General features: G+C 35.2%; 1 protein-coding gene across 28 annotated transcripts in view; it reads right to left on the bottom strand.

Annotated features, from left to right (window-relative positions):
- The window catches only part of tenm3 (teneurin transmembrane protein 3), a 421902-nt gene that overhangs the window by 271969 nt on the left and 129967 nt on the right, over window positions 1-19966 (bottom strand). For all 28 annotated transcript variants that reach the window (XM_068221974.2, XM_068222090.2, XM_073954574.1 and 25 more), the window contains one exon: window positions 16620-16898. In XM_068221974.2, coding sequence (XP_068078075.1) covers window positions 16620-16898 — 279 coding nt within the window. The remainder of the gene's footprint in view (window positions 1-16619; window positions 16899-19966) is intronic.

Below are 19966 nucleotides of genomic sequence, written 5' to 3'. Positions count from 1 at the left end.
ACTACTTTTTTTTAAATAAGAGGTAACCAAACAGCAGCACTATTGCAGGCAGCAGGAACAAGTCTATTACTGTACATAGAAATGTCTGGTTAGCACATTTTTTGAGTGAACTTTGCTTTTCTGGTGAGTATCTTAGGTTCATGTATGTATATATATATATATATATATATATATATATATATATATATATATATATATATATATATATATATATATATATATATATTTATATGTGTGTGTGTGTGTGTGTGTGTGTGTGTGTGTGTGTGTGTGTGTGTGTGTGTGTGTGTGTGTGTGTGTGTGTGTTTGTGTGTGTGTGTGTATGAGCAGAATATCCAGAGTGTGAATATTGAGCTATTTTGAACTTAGTCACTAGTGTTCCGCTGCTCTTGTGCTTTGGTCAGGGAAGCAACAAACTGCCCTCGTGTAGACATTAAAATGTATGGGTTTGATAGGGCAGTGCTTCCCACATCCAGCATGAAAGCTGATCCACACAGGCAAAGACTATGGCAGGAGGGAGACTGAAACCAGTACACTGCTGGGAAATGTGGCATAGCATAGCCTTCTTTTGACTCATATTTTCAGCCGACAAAAATTCAGTGCATATTCAGTTTTAAATGTAATTTGTTTTAATTTGTGAGCAATGACATTGGTTTGTAGCTCTGCAAATATTATGTATTAATAATAATAATATCAATTAAAGTTTAACCTAGTAAAAATGCAGATGTAACAGTAAACTGACCTTGTTGGGATGCAGTATTACCTGTAAAAACTATAAAAATGGAATCTTTTGAAAAACATTAAGGCTGATTTATACTTTTGCATCAAGCGCACATGTATGGTCTGGCTCAGCCTTCGCGCGATCACAAAGCCCTTGCAGTGACTGACACTGATAACGTGGACCTCTCAAAAAATGTAACTACACGTCGCAACGACACATAGTGCAAGCTCTGTCGGTTTGGTACTGGTGAGTGTAAGTGTGAGCAGTGCTGAGAGCCGCAAGCAAGATGGAGCAAGTGTCAAGTCCTTTGAATGAGCTCCAGATAGAATCCTTTGCTTGTGTTGTCCTTATGGATAAAGTTGTTGCACGTCCACTGGTTCCCGCCTCTAAATGAGTGAGTTTTAGCTACTTGTAGTGTTCAGAAAAAAAAAACAAACAAAAAAATACCATCGAAGAAACTCAACACAAAGGAGCATGAAAACCTACTGTGAGCTTGTGTTTCAGAAAGGTTATTGTAGACCAACAGCACGCAGAACTACAAAAGCACGACTACGCACAAGGCAGGTGCCATTGGTCACGCCGAATCATGCAGAAGTATAAATCAGCCTTTAGTCTGCTGAAATTTTTAAAAAATACACCTGAACATAAACATGTATTATATGACTTATGTAAATACCACAATACTATTATCAATACTAATATCATTTCAGGGTTACTACAGCAATGCCATGATAAATGATAAATGATTTGCGGACTAAAATGCTTTCTAGCTAGATCAATGATGCAATGTTTTTGCAGTCTTCCAGATCAGTGCTGATGAGAATGACAGCTTAGATTTATTTGGGTTTAAAGTGGTTAAAATCCCTGAGACTTTTGTGGCTGCTGAAATAATGTGCTTTTCATGTGACCTTACAACACTGTTTAGTAGTTAATATAAGAAATAGATAAAACAGCAAATGTGCCAAAAGCAGAACGAAAAGCCCTACTTGTTTGTGCCATGAATCATATTTCTCATTCAGAAAAGTATGACAACTCTAACAAAATTTAGTCCCATGGGTAGGAAAAAAAGGTTGCAAAATGTGACTGTTTAATGGCAGCCTAGAGCCCTCATATGTGCCTCCTGAGCCTTATAAGAGAAACAAATCAGAAAAATAATGATGCTTAATCAGGACCATCAATCAGTTTGCTGATTGAACGGATGATTTGATGTTTCCTGACGCAAGACCTTTAACCTGTCCGCATTTATCCGCATTTCCTCCCTGCACCACATCTGTTCTCAAGAATCAACTTGTGGTCCAAATAATGAACTTTTGTCTGCAGTGTTTCATTCTACTTGATCTTTCATCACAGAGCCTTGTTACCTGATCATGAAAAGAAAAAGAAAAAAATTTCTCTGTGGCTCAACGCTGAATCCCAGAATCTACATGGACAGTTGTATTGTGAGACGACTGGATGTGAAACTGCAGTATGTAGTTGATGTCGACTGCTGTTTCTTTGTAGGACTTTGATGCCCGCTGATTGTAATGTCTTTGAAGTAACCCCTCTGTTGCACAGGCCTATTCTCGGTAAGAGCTGTAGGTAACTGTGTGTTTTACATTGTATTAGCTCCGTGTTTAAACTGAATCCATATGGGTCAGATATGTGTGTGTGTGTGTATGTGTGTGTCTCTCTTGTACCCAAGAGAACAGGGAAGCGAGAATGAGTGCTTTGGTATGGAATAGTTATTTTTGACTGGCCACATATTTTTGTATTCGGAGCAGGCGCTCGTGCTCTGCAGGAATAAAAGATATGTATGTATGTATGTATGTATGTATGTATGTATGTATATACACACACACACACACACACACACACAATAAAATAATGTAACTTTATGAAGACATTATGACACTTTGAAGAACCATCTAAAACATACAGTATGAACAACATTTGAAAACATACACTGTTGTGTTATTATTGATAATATAATATAATATAATATAATATAATATAATATAATATAATATAATATAATATAATATAATATAATATAATATAAAATAACATCATATAATATAACTAATACAATATAATATAATATAATATAATATAATATAATATAATATAATATAATATAACTAATACAATATAATATAATATAATATAATATAATATAACTAATACAATATAATATAATATAACTAATACAATATAATATAATATAATATATAATAATATAATATAATATAATATAATATAATATAATATAATATAATATAATATAATATAATATAATATAATATAATATAATATATTGTCATGTATCATATATTTGTCACTTGGTGTTCATCCATTCACTCATTCACTTTCTTTTCGGCTTAACACCCTTATTAATCTGGGGTCGCCACAGGGGAATGAACCGCCAACTCATCCAGCATAAGTTTTACACAGTGGATGCTTTTCCAGCTGCAACCCATCACTGGGAAAGTCACTTGGTGTATGTTACTTTAATGTTGTATTTGTAGGAGTTGGTGAAATTGTTATAATTATTGTTGTCTTGATAATAATTTTACTATTCATTCATTGATTCATTCATTGATTCATTCATTCCCATTCAGTTATTTACTTGCATCCCATTTATTTATTTGAATGTTTAATAATAACCTTTATTTAACCAGGTAAGTCAACTGAGAACCAGCTCTCGTTTACAATGATGAACTGGCTAAGAGGCAACATAAAGCAAATACGAAGTAGCCGTGAATGCAATAACAATTTCACAAATGCAAATAATAACATATAAAACCAAGGAAAAACTAAAAACAAGCACAGTGATCTTGAACTATTAACTAGAGGGAATTTTTATAGCATGATATTGGAATAAAAGTGTTGAGCTTCAAGGTCTGCTGATGCTTGGCAGCAGAAAACTGAAAAAGAGTAGGACCAAATAAAATGCGCACTTTGGAAATACAAAGGTTAATAAAACTACTAGAGCACAGATTTCTGAATGTTAAAAAGTGAGTGTTAAAAAGACTGTAAATATAGTGGAGTTTTCCCAATAAGTGTTTTGTAAAAGAACAGAAACCAATACATTTGTCGACATGATTGAAGAGAAGGCCAATTCAATAAAGAGTACAGTTTACAGTGGTGAGTATTAAATGGTACATCAGTAACAAAACGAATCTCTGCATGGTAAATAACATCTAGTTTGTAAAGAGGGTTTTTGAAGCTGATCTGGAAATTAACCAATTTAACCAACACAACTTATGCATGTTTTATCAATAAAATGTATCTAAGTATATCCATATCAAACAGAAGTAGTATGTGATAGCAATAGGATGAGGAACAAAAGTCAAAAAGCATTTGTAAATGTTTTTTTCTTGAAGATAAATTTACTTTAATCAAATTAAAGTCATCAAAAGGAGTGAAGAAAAAAATGTGACTATATTTTTCTCACATGGGAAAAAAGGGCAAAACACCTTTTTGCTGATTAATACAACTATTTAAATAAACTTTTTTTTTCGCCCATTTCACTGTTTGCCAGAGACCATTTATTTTCCTGCAGGGTACTGTGTTTTCTCAGCCCTCATCAAACTAATAGCAACTGCTTTTGAATCCTAGACAAGGCATTATTATTAGAACTGATCCTCTTTTTTCAGGTGGTGAAATAAATGTAAATATTTGCATTTTAACAATGACTGTGTGAGCAGACCTGGAGATAATGAGGTGTATGGAAATGACAGGCTTGACATGAGTAGACAAACCAATAATTGAACTGAATATAGAACATGAACACATGAGATGACATTTCATTCTGCAGCATCCATTTTTTCCATTTTCTATTAAATGTTTGCATGCCGCCTGTGTGTGCAAATCACATACTTTTCAAGTTTACTATCATACCTATTCCAAATACGTGAATTTATTCACAAGCGCACACACACACAATCACAAAAAAGAGAAATAAGTTCTGTGACAACAGTTTGTAGAATAAGACAAACATTATAAAATCTATAATTAAACAAAAAGTGCTTCAGGGGTAATTAATGTGTCTGCACTCTTTGGATGAGGGATTCATAAAAATATACAAAAAATCATCAGTAAAAGGTACTCGAAAAGTGCTTTTACATTATGTTTTACTTAAACACATAACTTTAAATGTTAAATAAAAAAAATGGTCCATAGACCTGTCACAAAAACATTTTTTGACGTACAATATATTGCACCAAATTATATTGCGATAAACAATATTACTGTCATTTTAAAACCATGCCACTCATTATATAATGCCAGAACGACAATATAATTGCATCTTCAAAAAAACACATACATTTTTTCTTCATAATATTTAATTTAATTATAGTCATTTTAACAGTTTAATAATTAGGCACTGGAAGCAGAATGCGAAAACTCATTTCCTAGATAAATACGTTTTAGGAATATATAAACGGAGAGAAGTTATTTTCAACACATTTCTAATAACTGATTTATTTTATCTTTGCAATGAATAAAATAAATTAATAATATTTTGCTAGATATTTTTCAAGACACTTCTATACAGCTTCAAGTGGGTTTTAAAGGCATTAATTTATTTTCAGAGATTATATAAATTATATATATATATATATATATCTTTTCTATATCTTTTCTTTTTACTTCACACAGAAACAGCTTTTGACACACAGACATGTTTGGTTAAATGCCAGGGTATATCTGCGGTCTGAAGGTACAGTATTATAAAGATGATGAGGACATCAACTTTAACACTGCCATTGCAAACTGTGAGATGTGTAAAGTTGAGATTGCCTGCTGAGTATTTTAAGCTGAAGTGCTATTTGTTTTTATTTAAATGTTTTTTTATATTCATATTTATATTCATAATATTTTATGTTATTTATTACTTGATTGTTCAAGCTACCTCACAGAATTGCTTTGTTTGTTAACAGAGTTGTTGAATGTTAAAATAAGTTGAATTCAAAACAAAATAAGGAAAAACCTGTATCTGTTTCTCTGCTCTTCTTTATTCTTTTTTATGTATTATAAAAGTATATGGTTTCGGTATTGTTAGATACTCAAAATCAGATGACTTGGACTTGGACTCAAGGGCAAAATAACCTTATCGGGACATTCCTAGTAAAAAGTAACTGAGGCTGTGATATCTGTTAGACACCCAAATGACAACATACTATAGTAATTTATAGTAAATAGTGTTTTTTAACCATACTGACACCACCAATATAGATATAGAGGTTGTGCAATCAACTGAAATACTGCTAGAATTGGTTTTTAAATGTGGGTTATATATATTGCATCACCAAAAATGATTGATGTCATGTCCATGTGTTGTGCAATAAATCGATATATTGATTATAGCGACAAGCCAAGTGGTCTAGTCATAAATTTAGGAAGTGAAGATACATATTGGTGCTCCCAATATTTACATATATATTTTTGAAATGATAAACATTAAAAAGAGATATTGTAAATGACAAAAGTATTCATTGCAATTTTGAAGACACTTTTTCAGTAGATAAGAAGTGAGAGAGGTGTGTGGAAATGACAGACCTGACAAGTAGAGGACAAACTAATAATTGAGCCGAATATAGAACACGAGTCAGGAGATGGCATATGCCATTTCCATTCTGCAGCATACATATCCTTTCTAATAAAGTCTTTGAATGCTGTCTCTGTGCTCAAAATACACACTTTTTATTTTTTTTACTTTACTACTGTACCTATTCCAACCTGCATTCACACACACACACACACACACACACACACATACACATGCTGAAAGAACTAAAGCCACAGGGCCCTAAGGAAGTGCAGTGTTTCTCAGTAAACACACTCTCTGTTATGTGAGCGATAAGGGTGTTTGAGTGAGCTCCTGATAGCTCATCCCTCTTACAAAACAGACACACACGCTGTTGTTACACTGCCGAGGTGAGTTCATGACCCTCAAGGGAAAACAATGCGTCTCGGTTTAGCCTCCGGAGATGCCACAAAACCGTGGCTATTCAGCCATGGCATGGGATGAAATCAAACTGTAGGCATTCTTTCATGTCTTATTTTTTTTCTATTTCTTTTAAGTTTTTTTTTTCCTCAGAAGAGTTAAACAATAGCTACCTCTACAAGTGGATAGATCGTAGTGCGTTTCGAGCCGGAAGGCGAAAGTTTGTTTTCCAAAAATGTGTCGACTACTGCTGGCTTTGCTAAACAACTGGAGCACTGCAGGAAATGTGCCTGGAGGAAACAGAAACTGAGATACTGGAAGACATGAGCAGAGAATGTGAAGATTTGTTTTCATATAAATAATCTAATAAACAATGCCAAATAAAGTTTGCCTCACTTTTGAAACTAATACTGTCAGTGCAGTGATTTTCATACAATTTATAATATTCATAATAAAACACACTTGATGTTTACAAAATTGTTGTTGGCTATCCAAGTTTTAGGAACCACAAATAATAACTTGACTTCTAGTTGATCATTTAGTATCAGTATGGGGCTTATATGAAAAGGAAATGCCTCATGATTCCGCTTACTTAACCAAAATAAAATATGATCATGCCATGATTTTTAATTATTTAATTAGGACAGTAAGATCTGACTTTGCTTAGACAAAAGTCTTGTCACTTAACAGAAATAATGTACAGTATATAATATAAAGTTATGGTGCAGTGAAAAAACAATAAATATTGTGTATAACTCCCATGAGCTTGGAGAACTGCATCCATACATCTCTGCAATGACTCAAATAACTTATTAATAAAGGCATATGAAATGGCAAAGAAAGCATTCTTGCAGGACTCCCAGAGTTTCAATTCTTTGGTCAAGATTCTTTGGATTCATCTTCATCTTACCCCAGACATGCTCAGTAAGTCCATATCTGGTGACTGGGTTGGCCAATCCTGGAGCACCTTCACCTTCTTTGCTTTCAGGAACTTTGATGTGGAGGCTGAAGAATGAGAAGGAGAGCTATCCTGTTAAAGAATTTGCCCTCTTCTGTGGTTTGTAATGTAATGGGCAGCACAAATGTCTTAATATCTCAGGCTATTGATGTTTCCATCCACCCTGCAGATATCTTGAACACCCCTATACTGTAACCCCGAACCATGATTTTTTCTTCACCGAACTTGACTGTTTTCTATGAGAATATTGGGTCCATGTGGGTTCCAATAGGTCTCCTGCTGTATTTGTAATGATTGGGATGCAGTTCGACAGATGATTCATCGGACAACTCTACCTTCTGCCACTTTTCCAAATGATCAACAAGTTATTATTTGTTCCTCTTACAACTGGGATCGACGACAAGACTTTTGTCAGGTAGTGTAAATAATAATGTACAGTATTCTAATATATATTTTCCTAATTGTGCATTTGTAATTTACATTTACTCTTGAATATCACTCTGCAGATTTTATTTACTACAGAAGACTTTACCTTGGTTTAATTCTCTGACATATTATTTCTATAGTTTATTGTCATGTTAGTAAACGATTTAAGCAACAACGGTCGTAGATATCCATGTTCCTGGCACAGATAGAAAAAGAATAATCAAAACAAATGTCATAATGAATATTAATAAAAACGCTGTGATATCTTTAAACACAGACATAAATATCTCTTTTGTGGTTTTCTCACGAAATCACCTGTCACCATTGAATTATGAGAATCTTTTCAGTTTAAACATTCGTCATGCTTCTATGAGCGCCTTGCTGTTTAACAAGTCTATGAGGCTTATTTATGTGCCATGCACATCAGCGGTCTGGCTCAAAGTAGTTTGGTGCAATCGTTGCGCAATAAAGTTCCTTTCCTCTGCAATCTTTCCCAACAGCCCGTTCCCGTCTCCAGCACCTCATATCTTTCAGCGTCAAGTCTCTTAACTAAACCATTGATATCAGTAACTTTGCAAGCACCAGGACAACAGCTACGGTGGCCCGCACAACCCCAAAGCACTTAAAACTGAATGAAACAACAGCAGCACTTTTAAATTCATACATGCACTCTGCCGCAACATGGATGTCATAACCCTCATGTAAGTAACTCATTTTATAATATAAAACACACTTGGCCTTTTTCTGCACTCGAGCTTAGACATTTTCTCTCTCTGCAGAGGAATTCAGTTCCTGGTAAAACATAGTTGTTCAAGCGACTTTCCCTAAGATATTCATCTCTCTATAGCCCATTTAATCACGCGCCCAATTAAAGCGGCCCTGTCTGAAGAAGCATTAGTCTGCTAAGAAGGAAGTAGGATGCGCTAAACTACATATACCAGATACATTAAGACACTCCTAAGATAAAAGGCTCTAGTTTTCATCTAATTGCTTATTAAGCACTTTTTTAAAGTTACCTGAAGGTAATTAGATAAGTTTTTAAATTGAAACATGTTCCAGTTTGTTTGGATATGATGCTTATTAGTACACAATTTCGCATGCTGTAATTTTAACATTTACATTTGTGTGTGTGTGTGTGTGTGTGTCTGTGTGTGTTTATCTTCACATTCTCCATGGAGGAATTTCTGTCCCCTGAACTGCAGTCCCGGATTGACTAAGCCGGTTAAGATAGTTACAGGATTTGCATTATTGTTGACACATTTTTCTTAATCTCATTAAGCTGACGCCTATGACCCTCTTTGTATATAAAGCGAGGAGAGGATGTGGACACTTCACTCCAGCAAGTAGAAAATCACTCCCAGAGGTCTCTATCACCTCTGATGATTCAGCAAAACAGCAACACAGACTACCGGTGCTTATGGCAATGCAAGTAATAGAAAAGAGTGCTTGAGAATGTCCTGACACGATAAATCTGGCTTGACCGCTGGTCGCTGCTGCTGAGGAAAATTTGGTGGATTTACAAGCCAGACACACACACATACAAAAAGTAAGCTCTTGACCCAAAGCAAATGGGTCTCTGCGAGCATTCAAGTGAGGCATTCCAAACAGGACAAAATAAAAAAAAGAAAAAGAAATGTGTCAGGACAGAAAAGTTTCTGTCATTTCTTTTTCTTTTTTTTGATGTAGCATCACAAGCTCTTAAAAAATGGGGTTGAGTTGAGACGCCAGTTCTGGAAGTTTTCTTTCCCTCAGTCGGGTATGTGGACTAATGGCAGCACAACTGCTTCCTTGATCACAGCAGGGCAAACACCATCATATCTGCTGTGCAATTTTTGATTAAAGCACCCAAAATAATGAAATAACCCAAATCAAAAATGGAGGCACATTAAAACCTCAGTCGGGGAGCGATACTAACGAGACCCTGAATAGTCAGTTGAGGTCTTCGGTTATTTTTTCCCATAGTCATGGCTCTCCCCCCTTTTTCCTGAACCCCCTGTAGTGTGCAGATGTGTGTGTGTGTGTGAGAGAGAATGTATGTGTGTGTGAGAGACAGAGAAGCTTCAAACAAGCTCGAAATCAAAAACAGATCCAGACAGAGGAGCAGGTGTCATGCGATGGCAAGACGACTGCAAATGACAGAGGAGGCACAGCACTTCCTGTCGGATCCAAAGCTTTTGTGTTGTAGTTTGAAATATTGATCTAAATAGAGATCAGGATTCGGAAGGATACTAAAAAACGTGTTGTTTCTAAAAATGTTTTTAAATTAGATATTTCATATACTTTCTAACCATGATATATGTGTGTGTGCGTGTAACTTGTATCCCTTAAACTGTGGGGACTAAATGTTCCCACACGTAGCAATACCAGAAAATTTTGAAAATGTGGGGACATTTTTGCCCCCCGAGAGGAAAACAGCTCTTAAATCCCACAAAATTAAGTATTTTGAAAAATGCAGCGTGTGTGTACAAAATCATTTAGTCACGTTTTATTTTAAGATACCACTCTCACTATTAAAGTCCCAATGAACCGGAAGCTGCGATCGTTATTTTTTTTTTTTGTGTTGTGACGCAGTTTCTAGAGAAGTAAAATATTAAATAAGCAAACAGTGGGTGTGGTTTATTTTTTTAGCGCAGAATGATTGGATGTAGTAAAGTAGCCGTTTCATTCAGAAAGATTGGGAAAAGGGTTTTAGATGAGTTATTACAACCTAACAGACACCTCCTGCTCACCATTTCTGTTTGTTGTCAAAATTGACAGTTAAACCAGCGTCATTAAGTATGTTTGCCGTGCCTATTACCTTAAAATCAAGTAATCAGACAAATTAACTAGAAACAAACAGGAAGTGCCTTTTCAGATTTTAATTAAAGATTAGAAGGGCACACATTTTTTTTTCTCTTGATGAGATGAGATGAGATGAATTGTTCACTACAAAACTGGCAACATGAGCTAACAAAATCATATGGCTATTTCTTGGGGACTTTAATAAACTATGATGTTTTGCCTCAATTTACTCATAATTTGCTGTTTATTAATAGTTAGAATTAGGTATTAGGTAGGATTAGTGATGTAGATCATGAATAAGATCATGCAGAATATATGCTTTAATAAAAAGTCAATATCTTACTAACAGACAGGTAATTAGACATTAGTAAATAGTGGGATTTGCTACGTGATCTAAAATGTTACAAAACATTTATTTGAAACAGTTTTTGCAGCATAATACACAATGTTCAAATGCATTACGCTGAAAACATTGTCTGCACAATTTTTGCAAACAATTTATATGTTGAATTTAAACAAATTGAATTTGGTAATGGCAATGTTTGTTTAATTTCAGCCCAAAATAAATAGTTTACAACCACTTAACGTGAAAAAATTTGTAAATCCAAGGGATCATCTTTGAATATTTTTTTCTTTGTGTACTTTATTCTTTTACTAAGTAAATTTTATACAGCAAGGATAAATTAAACTTATCAAACATATTTGTCCACAAATCTTTAACACTGATAAAAATAATAAATGTTTCTTTAACACCAAATCAGCACATTAGAAGGAATTTAGGACTATCTTGACTTTATAGGAATTATACTGAAGACAAAATGGGACAGTTCACATTTGCAAAGATAACTATAAATTCAACTGTATAATGTTTACATATCATAAAAAATAAAAAGAAATTAATCTTTGAAATCTGATATGACATTTTAAATTATAACGCTTTAAACGGAAATTTATCTTTCTTTGCCCTAGCGTGAACACTGAAGTAAGTGTGCGTGTGTTTGTGTGTCTTTCTCTCTCTCCTTTCATTCCTTCCCTCCGGGGGAGTGAGCAGGTGTCCAGTGACCCAGGAAGAGGGAGACACGGGTGGGCATGCGGTGAAGCGCATCCCTGGCTCAAATGTCCCCTGGAGACAGAGGACAAAATATCCCTCCTTTGTTAGCGGCCCTCTCTCGCTCGCCCTCTCCTTTCCTCTCTCCCTCTCCCTTCTTTTCTGCTGCAGCAGGACACATTGTGCTCAGGTGTTTCTCCCGACCCCTTCTCCATTACAGGATATTAAGACCAAAGAGTGAGAGCAGGCAGAAACGGCTGCTCTCTATGCCGAGCCGAGGGTTTCTCTATGCACGCGCCTCTCTCAGTGTACTCTCTAATAGAGTTTAAGGGTGAACTTGGAAATGTGGGACCAGAATTGAGATCCTTTCAGTAGAACCGTGTCTGATAGAGCTACACACACCTCTTTCACTTTCCACTCTCGGCTTCTGGTTGACGAATCCCGCTTTTTCCCCCAAATGGAATTAACCTCTGTTGCGTGTGAAGTCAAAAGGTAGTTTCGCGAGTGTCTGCGCAAACACAATCAAGCTCTGAGGCGACAAGCTGAAAATTCTTGAAAGCCACAAATGACTCCATCTTGAATTCGGTAAAAAAAAAAAAAAAAGGATGAAAAAAAAAGCCAAACACCGTGTCAATCACTTGGACACACTTTCTTCCATGGTGACGCCAGGCACATGTAAACAGGAAATATCTTGGTATGGCTGGAGAGAGCTTTTTTCAACATTCATGTCAAGAGGCACCGACTTGGGAGGACACAGTAGCTGAGGTTAAAACGGAAATAAACTTTTAAAGGAGTGAAGTGAAACAAACAAAGGACAGAAAGAAAATACTGCTCTCCTAGTGGACTCACTTACACTGTCTGCAGCTGTCTCTTGTTAGGAAATAAAGCCACGACAACTGCAACATATGCCACAATTCAATCAGACAATTAAGGGAAAAACCCACACACACTTATGTTACGTGTTAGCAAATAAATAAATAAATAAATTCAAAACAAATGCTCTGAAAAGTAGAGATCTGCTTAGAAAGAAGGTTTTAAACATTATAGGCAGTTATAGAAAAAGGAAGCTCAGTGGAGGATAAAAAAAAAGTCACCAAATTATTACTATTAAAAACTTCTTTACATTTCAAATCATATAATTTTGTAATCATTTATCATTATATTTAATGAGGATAAAATAGACTATATTATATTGTAATAATAATAATCAGTGTTGAGGGTAATGCATTACAAGTAATGCAAGTTACATAATAATATTACTTTTCTAAGTAGCGAGTAAAGTAACACATTACTTTTCAAAATTAAGTAATAATATCTGAGTTACTTATAAAAATGTAATGCAAATCATTCACAATCATTCATTCATTTTTTTTAAATAATTGCTAAATTAAAATAATTGTAGTCTTGTTGAATCCCGCATGCTATAAGAGAATGCAGGAACAGACAGAAAAGAAGATGGAAAAGCCTTACATTTCTTCATGGAAATAATGTCATTATTTTAAACACATGGAAAAAAAGGTAAAGATGATTATCTGAATAAACAGTGATTTTCCTTTTTATAAGACAAAAAGTATAAAAGTAGCATACATATTGCTTTAAACTTTCATTAATCTGTATATACGACATGTATAACTATTTCCAACATTTATTTTTTACGTGTTTTTCTTTCTAAAGGTAAATGAAGGTTATACAGTGTGTTGTTAATTGCAAAGCTCATCTATAAAAAAAGAAGGAAAAATAAAACATGCAAGTTCAGAAAGAGATCAAACCTCAGGTCAGAAAAAGTAACGCAAAAGTAAAGTAGCGGAATGCATTACTACTTACCATAAAAAAGTAACTAAGTAAGGCAACTATTTACTTTTTGGGGAAGTAACTCAATATTGTAATGCATTACATTCTAAACTAACTGTCCGCAAAACTATTAATAATAATAATAATAATAATAATAATAATAATAATAATAATAATGAGTTGGCGGATCATTCCACTGTGGTGACCCTTGCATAATAAGCTAAAAAGAAAATAAATGAATGAATGAATGAATGAATGAATGAATGAATTAATAATAATAATAATAATAATAATAATAATAATAATAATAATAATAATAATAATAATAAAATGATGCTTCCACATAAATTCAGGTCAATCACTGGAGTCTTCAAATCTTATAGAAAATCAAATGCTAATGAAATCAAAAAGTTGGTTGTTTGTTTTATATTAAATCCTTTTAATTCCTTTCTAGGCCCTTGTGGAAATTAGTACTAGCCACTCTTAATACGAGCTCTGTGATTAGAGTATTTTATATCTAACTGTCTAACTTTAAACACTATTTCTTTTTTTTACATTTGATATGCATCAGAGATCTAAACATAAACTCAGGGATTCCTTTACAAAAAAAAAAAAAAAAACCTTCATTAAGGAGAGTGAAAATATAATATGCTCGTGTTGGAAGAGTGCATTCATTGCTCTGGTCATCAGAGATATGAGAGTCACCCCACACATTCATCTCATAATGGAAGCAAATATAACAATCCTACACACTCAGCGCTTTGCTTCCCTTAATTAAGCCAAAAGGTGTTAATGAAAGTGATTAGATAAGGTCTTCTTAAAGGTTATTTACACACAACACCTGTTAGTCCGAGGAATATTAATAAATGAGAATAAGTGACAGGAGAGTTTGTGAAGGAGGAAAGAAAATGAACGATTCAGCTCTTCGCTCATATTTCCGTTTAGATGCCTGTCCTTTAGCTCACCGTCAGCAGCTTTAATTCTCAATTCAATTCAAGAAAGAAAGAAAAAAAAAAAGTGGAGGGAAAAACAGTCCTCCATTTCATTCTCGATTGGACCTGAAAAGAACAACAAGAAAGCAATCTGGGATTTAAGTGTGAATAAAACTCTAATGAAAAAAGTATGTGAGGCCGTGGTGAAATGTCCCGCTCTGGGAGAGTGGCAGCGGAAGTGTGGCGTTGAGGCCCAGAGGAAGCCTGTCACCTGAGCATTCTTTGAACCATCACAGCTGCTTTGTGGGAATGAACGACAGCACCAAAGAAACAGAACGAGAAAGAGAGAGAAAGAGAGAGAGAGAGAGAAAGAGAGAGAGAGAGAGGAAGAGAGGGAGGGAGATCGACGCTCCCATCACTTCTCCAGGTTTCAAGCATGATCAAATTTGCACTTCAAACCGCTGGGGCCTGTTAACCAGCCATTGTGTGTGTTCGCTCATGCGAGTGGAGCATTCCAGCGATGGCTAGGTAAGGTCTCCTAGCGCCTGACACAAAAGCAGACCTTTGATTGGGCCACTGGAGGGTCCCCTCAGGCCCCGGCGGAAGCAGAGGTATGGGCGTAAAGAGAAAGAGAGCATGCAGATATATTGACTTTACTCTGCTAGCTATAGACTCTCCGGCCAGTGATGGACAAAGTCAAAAGAGTCGGAAAATGGTTGTGCAAAAGAAGTGTGCATCAGTTTTTTTTTCTTTTATATCCTGTGATGAAAAATCCATCTTAATTTTTGAAACATGGTCGCCAATTTAAGCTTGAACATCAACTTAACTTGCCTAACATTTGAAGATTTAATAGAAGCAGTGGGTTTAAGGTAATCTAGCAGCACTGTAAAAAATACTGAGTTATATTTTTGTCTAGCGGCACTCTAAAAATAGTTAATAGTTTGTTTTTAAATCCTACACATCCTGCTGGATTAAGCCTCTTACTTCAATCTGTTGAGTTATTTTTCCCATGGCTGGGTAGTTATTGGTGTTTGTGCTGGGTTATTGGCTGGATGTGTGCATAAGCTATAAATATTCTCTTTTATAGGGAATCTGAGTTGGAAAATTCATTGTAAGGTTTGGAACATGGCAGCAGGTGCGAACAGGGCATTTGATCATGAACTGCTTCCAAAAACAAAAAAGAAACGAAATATATTTTTATGGAATATGTTTGTTTTTCATAATTGCTCTTTGTAATTGACTGTTTTATATTCAAGGCTTGTTCATCCTGAATAATGCTTTAATAAAAATAAATGAATAAATAAAAATCTTTTTTAAGATGACAGTGCTGTCATACAGAGATTCCAATTATTAAACAAAAGTAAATAAACTCTAATTCTGATAGAAAATGGCAAAAGTTGTAAAAATGAAAATGAACAGAAGAATAAAAAGGAAAAAAAAATGTAAGAGTCGTTTTGGAATCAGATTGTGATCAGATTGTGAAGTCCCTAAAGATTTCCACCCCTGGTTAACCTAATCCAGCATTTTTAGTGTTTATGAATAATATTTGAATAATTTATTGACGAGTATTTAAATAATTATAAACGAACTAATTTTGTTTTATATTTGCTCTCATTTATTAATAAATGTTAAATGTTCTATTAATTCTTTGTGATCATTAAAATTTCCAACCAATTTTGAGTGCAATTGGTGTTGTTGTTTTTTTCTTTTTTTTCTCTTCATTAAGAATATTTCTGTTAGATATAGTAACCCAGCATGTTTGGTAAAACATTTCCTACACAATCAGCTTGGTTGAAATAACCAGCATGTGTCCTGTCTAATATTTACACAGCACTGAGTTTCCAATCGGGCTGTTTCTAATGCAACCATTTCTTACAGTGAGCTTGCACCTTTGCTTCTTAGACCAACTGAAAAGCATCCAGATTAAGCAGGATTTTCCAACATGGTAGAGGAAATAAAATGCTTTTATTCTGTTCAAGCTGGCTGAATCTGGACTAAAAGGCTGCATGTGGCCCTAGCATGGCTCCACTTACCGTTCTCACTGTCTGATTTGTTCTCATGCTCGGTGTCAGTCAGGGTCAGGGCTGAGTTCGAGCGGCTGGACAAGCAGGAGTTGCGGCCAGACTTTACACCCCTGCCCCAGAGGCGCATGGCACGTTCCGGTGACATCACCCCCTCATTCTCAGTGTCCACGTCTGAGCCTGCGCCAACGGAGTAGCCGCGGTGGGGGAGGCCCATCTCTGCACAGAAGGCCAAGCCACGGCGTGTGGCTGGTTCACATATTCCCAGCTGCCTCAGGTTGAAGTTTTGTCCTGTAAAAGAAAGAGAGAACACACTGAGAATATAACGACACATGTTTACTACACAAGGAACAATCTGATTATGTGAACACAAATTTGCATTGGTAAGAATATAAAACATAGAGCTGTTAATGTGGAGTTCAATGAAAAAAAAAAAGTTATTTTGCTTGTATTTCAAAGTGAATGAGTAAGAAGTAAATATACTATTCTGTTTGATAGTTTGAAGACATTAATACTTTTATTCAGAATTGATGAAACGAACTGATCACAAATAAAAAAAGACAATTGCATAGGATATCTTTTTCAAAAGTATACTTTCCGTTTGAGCTGCATAATAAGTAAGGAACCCTGACATATGGTAGTTTCCACAAAAATAATTTTAAAGAAATAAAACTGTATTCCACTCTGATTGTCAACTCTGATTTCTTCAGTGCCAAATCAGCACAGTACACATATTTCTGAGAAAGACTGAGCAGACTGGAGTAAATGATGCTGAAAATTCAGTTTTGCCATCACAAAAATAATTTAAAATAGACTAAAATAGAAAAATTATTTTTAAAAATGTAATATTATAGTTAATATAGTGTGACATATTAAGAAAAATAATAACTTAAAAATTATGCAAGTACATAACTAATTGGCAAAATGAAATTTTAAATGCATTATTAAATGCATTAAATATCATAATTATTGTTTTTATTATTATTATTATTGTTATTAAAATGTATAAAAATAAGATTAACCATAATGCCAGCCACAAAGGTTACAAAATGCAACATGACTATTGGGAAGGTGCGGTGGCACAGTGGGTTGCATGGGTTTCTGTGTGTTGTTGTGGGTTTCCTTCAGGTGGTCCGGTTTCCCCCATAGTCCAAAGACATGTGCTATTGATGAATTAGGTATACTAAATTGTCCATAGTCTATGTGTGTGAATGAGAGTGTATGGGTGTTTTCCAGTGATGGATTGCAGCTGAAAGGGTATCCGCTACGTAAAACATATGCTGGAGAAGTTAAAGTATAGAATATATATATATATTCTATTTGAATAATAAAGGCCCAGAGATGGGTTGCGGCTGGAAGGGCATCCGCTGCGTAAAAACTTGCTGGATAAGTTGGCGATTCATTCCGCTGTGGCGACCCCGGATTAATAAAGGGACTAAGCCGACAAGAAAATGAATGAATAATAAAGGGACTAAGCCAAAAAGAAAATGAATGAATGAATGTAGTTAATATGAAGTGAGATACAGTAAACGACCTGTCATATTCACAATTAAAATGAAAAAAAAAAAATTATTGTCAGTTATTAAAAAAAATATCAACTTAAAGGTATGCAAGTACAAAATAATTGGGAATATAAATGAGTTAATGAATTAATAAATGCATTAATTATTATTATTATTTTAAAATAATGCTTTTTCATAAATTTAGGTTAACCATAATACCAGTCACAAATGTTTGAAAATATTACAAAAAACAACATGACTATCGAAGCGCCACGGTGGCACAATGGGTAGCGCTGTCACCTCACAGCAAGAAGGTTACTGATTTGAGCCTCAGCTGGGTCAGTTAGCAATTCTGTGTGGAGTTTGCATGTTCTTGTGTGTTTCCTCTGGGTGCTCCGGTTCCCCCTACAGTCCAAAGACATGTGCTATAGGTGAATTGGGTGAGTTAAATAGCAAGTAGTGTATGTGCGTAAAGGAGTGTGTATGGGTGTTTCCCAGTGGTGAGTTGCAGCTGAAAGGGCATCCACTGTGTAAAACATTTGCTGGATAAGTTGGTGGTTCATTCCACTGTGGCGACCCCTGATTAATAAAGGAAATAAGCTGAAAAGAAAATGAATGAATGAATGAATGAACATGACTATCATACACCAAATATAAATATATTACATGTATTAACATTTGTGCATTACATTGACCTTCAGTATGTTCATATTGATCAATCAGTGGAATTATATTTTGATATATTAGCTCTAAATAATCATACTAAAATGCAATCTTAAACACAGTTCACACGCACACACACACACACACAATGCAGCACGCATTTCAAACACAGTAAGACGTGTTCCACATGCCCTAGTTAAGCAGAGGAAACAATCAATCAAACAGACACTAAAAAGAACTCATTTAATGTTCTATTTTGAAGTCTGACTGCTGTTTTCTGCGATTATGTCTGCCAAGTGCACTTTTAGTATCAAGAGAATGACAAATAAACGAGAATTCTGTAATTCCCAGGACACTAGAAGCTCCATTCCAAAACACACACAGGCCACTGTAAATATACTATATGAGCACAAGAACAGTCAGGCTTTTTTCTTACTGGAGGGACTAAGAAAAGCCTAAGAGGGCTCAATATCACTCGCAGGCTGGACGTCATGGTAAGTGCTTCTCATTGTGAGAGTCTTTCTCATATGTGTGTGTGCGTGTGGGAGTTCAGGTATTCTTTGTTGGCCTGTTCTTTGGGGTGGGAAGAGCCCATAGAGTGTTGGTAAAACACAAGCTGACAGGTAAATGGGCCTTGCTGGCATCTGGGGAGCCATTTGGGGAGTGTCGAGCTCTGAAAAAAATCCACGGCTCCAAAGAAAGGGAAAGAGGAAAGAAAAATAAAGCTGTAAATTGATAGCGCAATCTATCTTTTTTTTTCTTATTTGTTCCTTTTTTTTTTTTGGCATGGGAGATTGTATCAACTGACCCAAAAGTCAGACAGAAAGGAAAGCTTCGATAAACACACACACACACACACACGCACACACACACACTACATGGAAAGGCAAGCTAACACCCCATGTGTGGAACAAAGAGACTATCAAGTCTCATCAGACAGTCAAATATCCGCAGACTTAGCAGTCTGTTCCCCGAAGACCCGCAATGCACTGCAAATGTGAGTCCTGATCGGTTTTTGGAACCACAGATATAAACCAGAATACCAGAATTTCTCTCTCCTGAAGCATTGATATACTTGGCTCCCTCGTGATATAATAAATTAATATCTGGCAAACAAACACTAGGTGGCATTTTTTACTGTCACTTTTATCACACAAATAAATTAGCTTAAAATATAATACAACATATAAATAT

Source organism: Danio rerio, chromosome 1, assembly GCF_049306965.1.
Source record: "Danio rerio strain Tuebingen ecotype United States chromosome 1, GRCz12tu, whole genome shotgun sequence".
Classification (NCBI taxonomy): Eukaryota; Metazoa; Chordata; class Actinopteri; order Cypriniformes; family Danionidae; genus Danio; species Danio rerio.
Note: the sequence above shows the minus strand (reverse complement) of the source record. Positions and strands in the feature narration are given on the sequence as shown.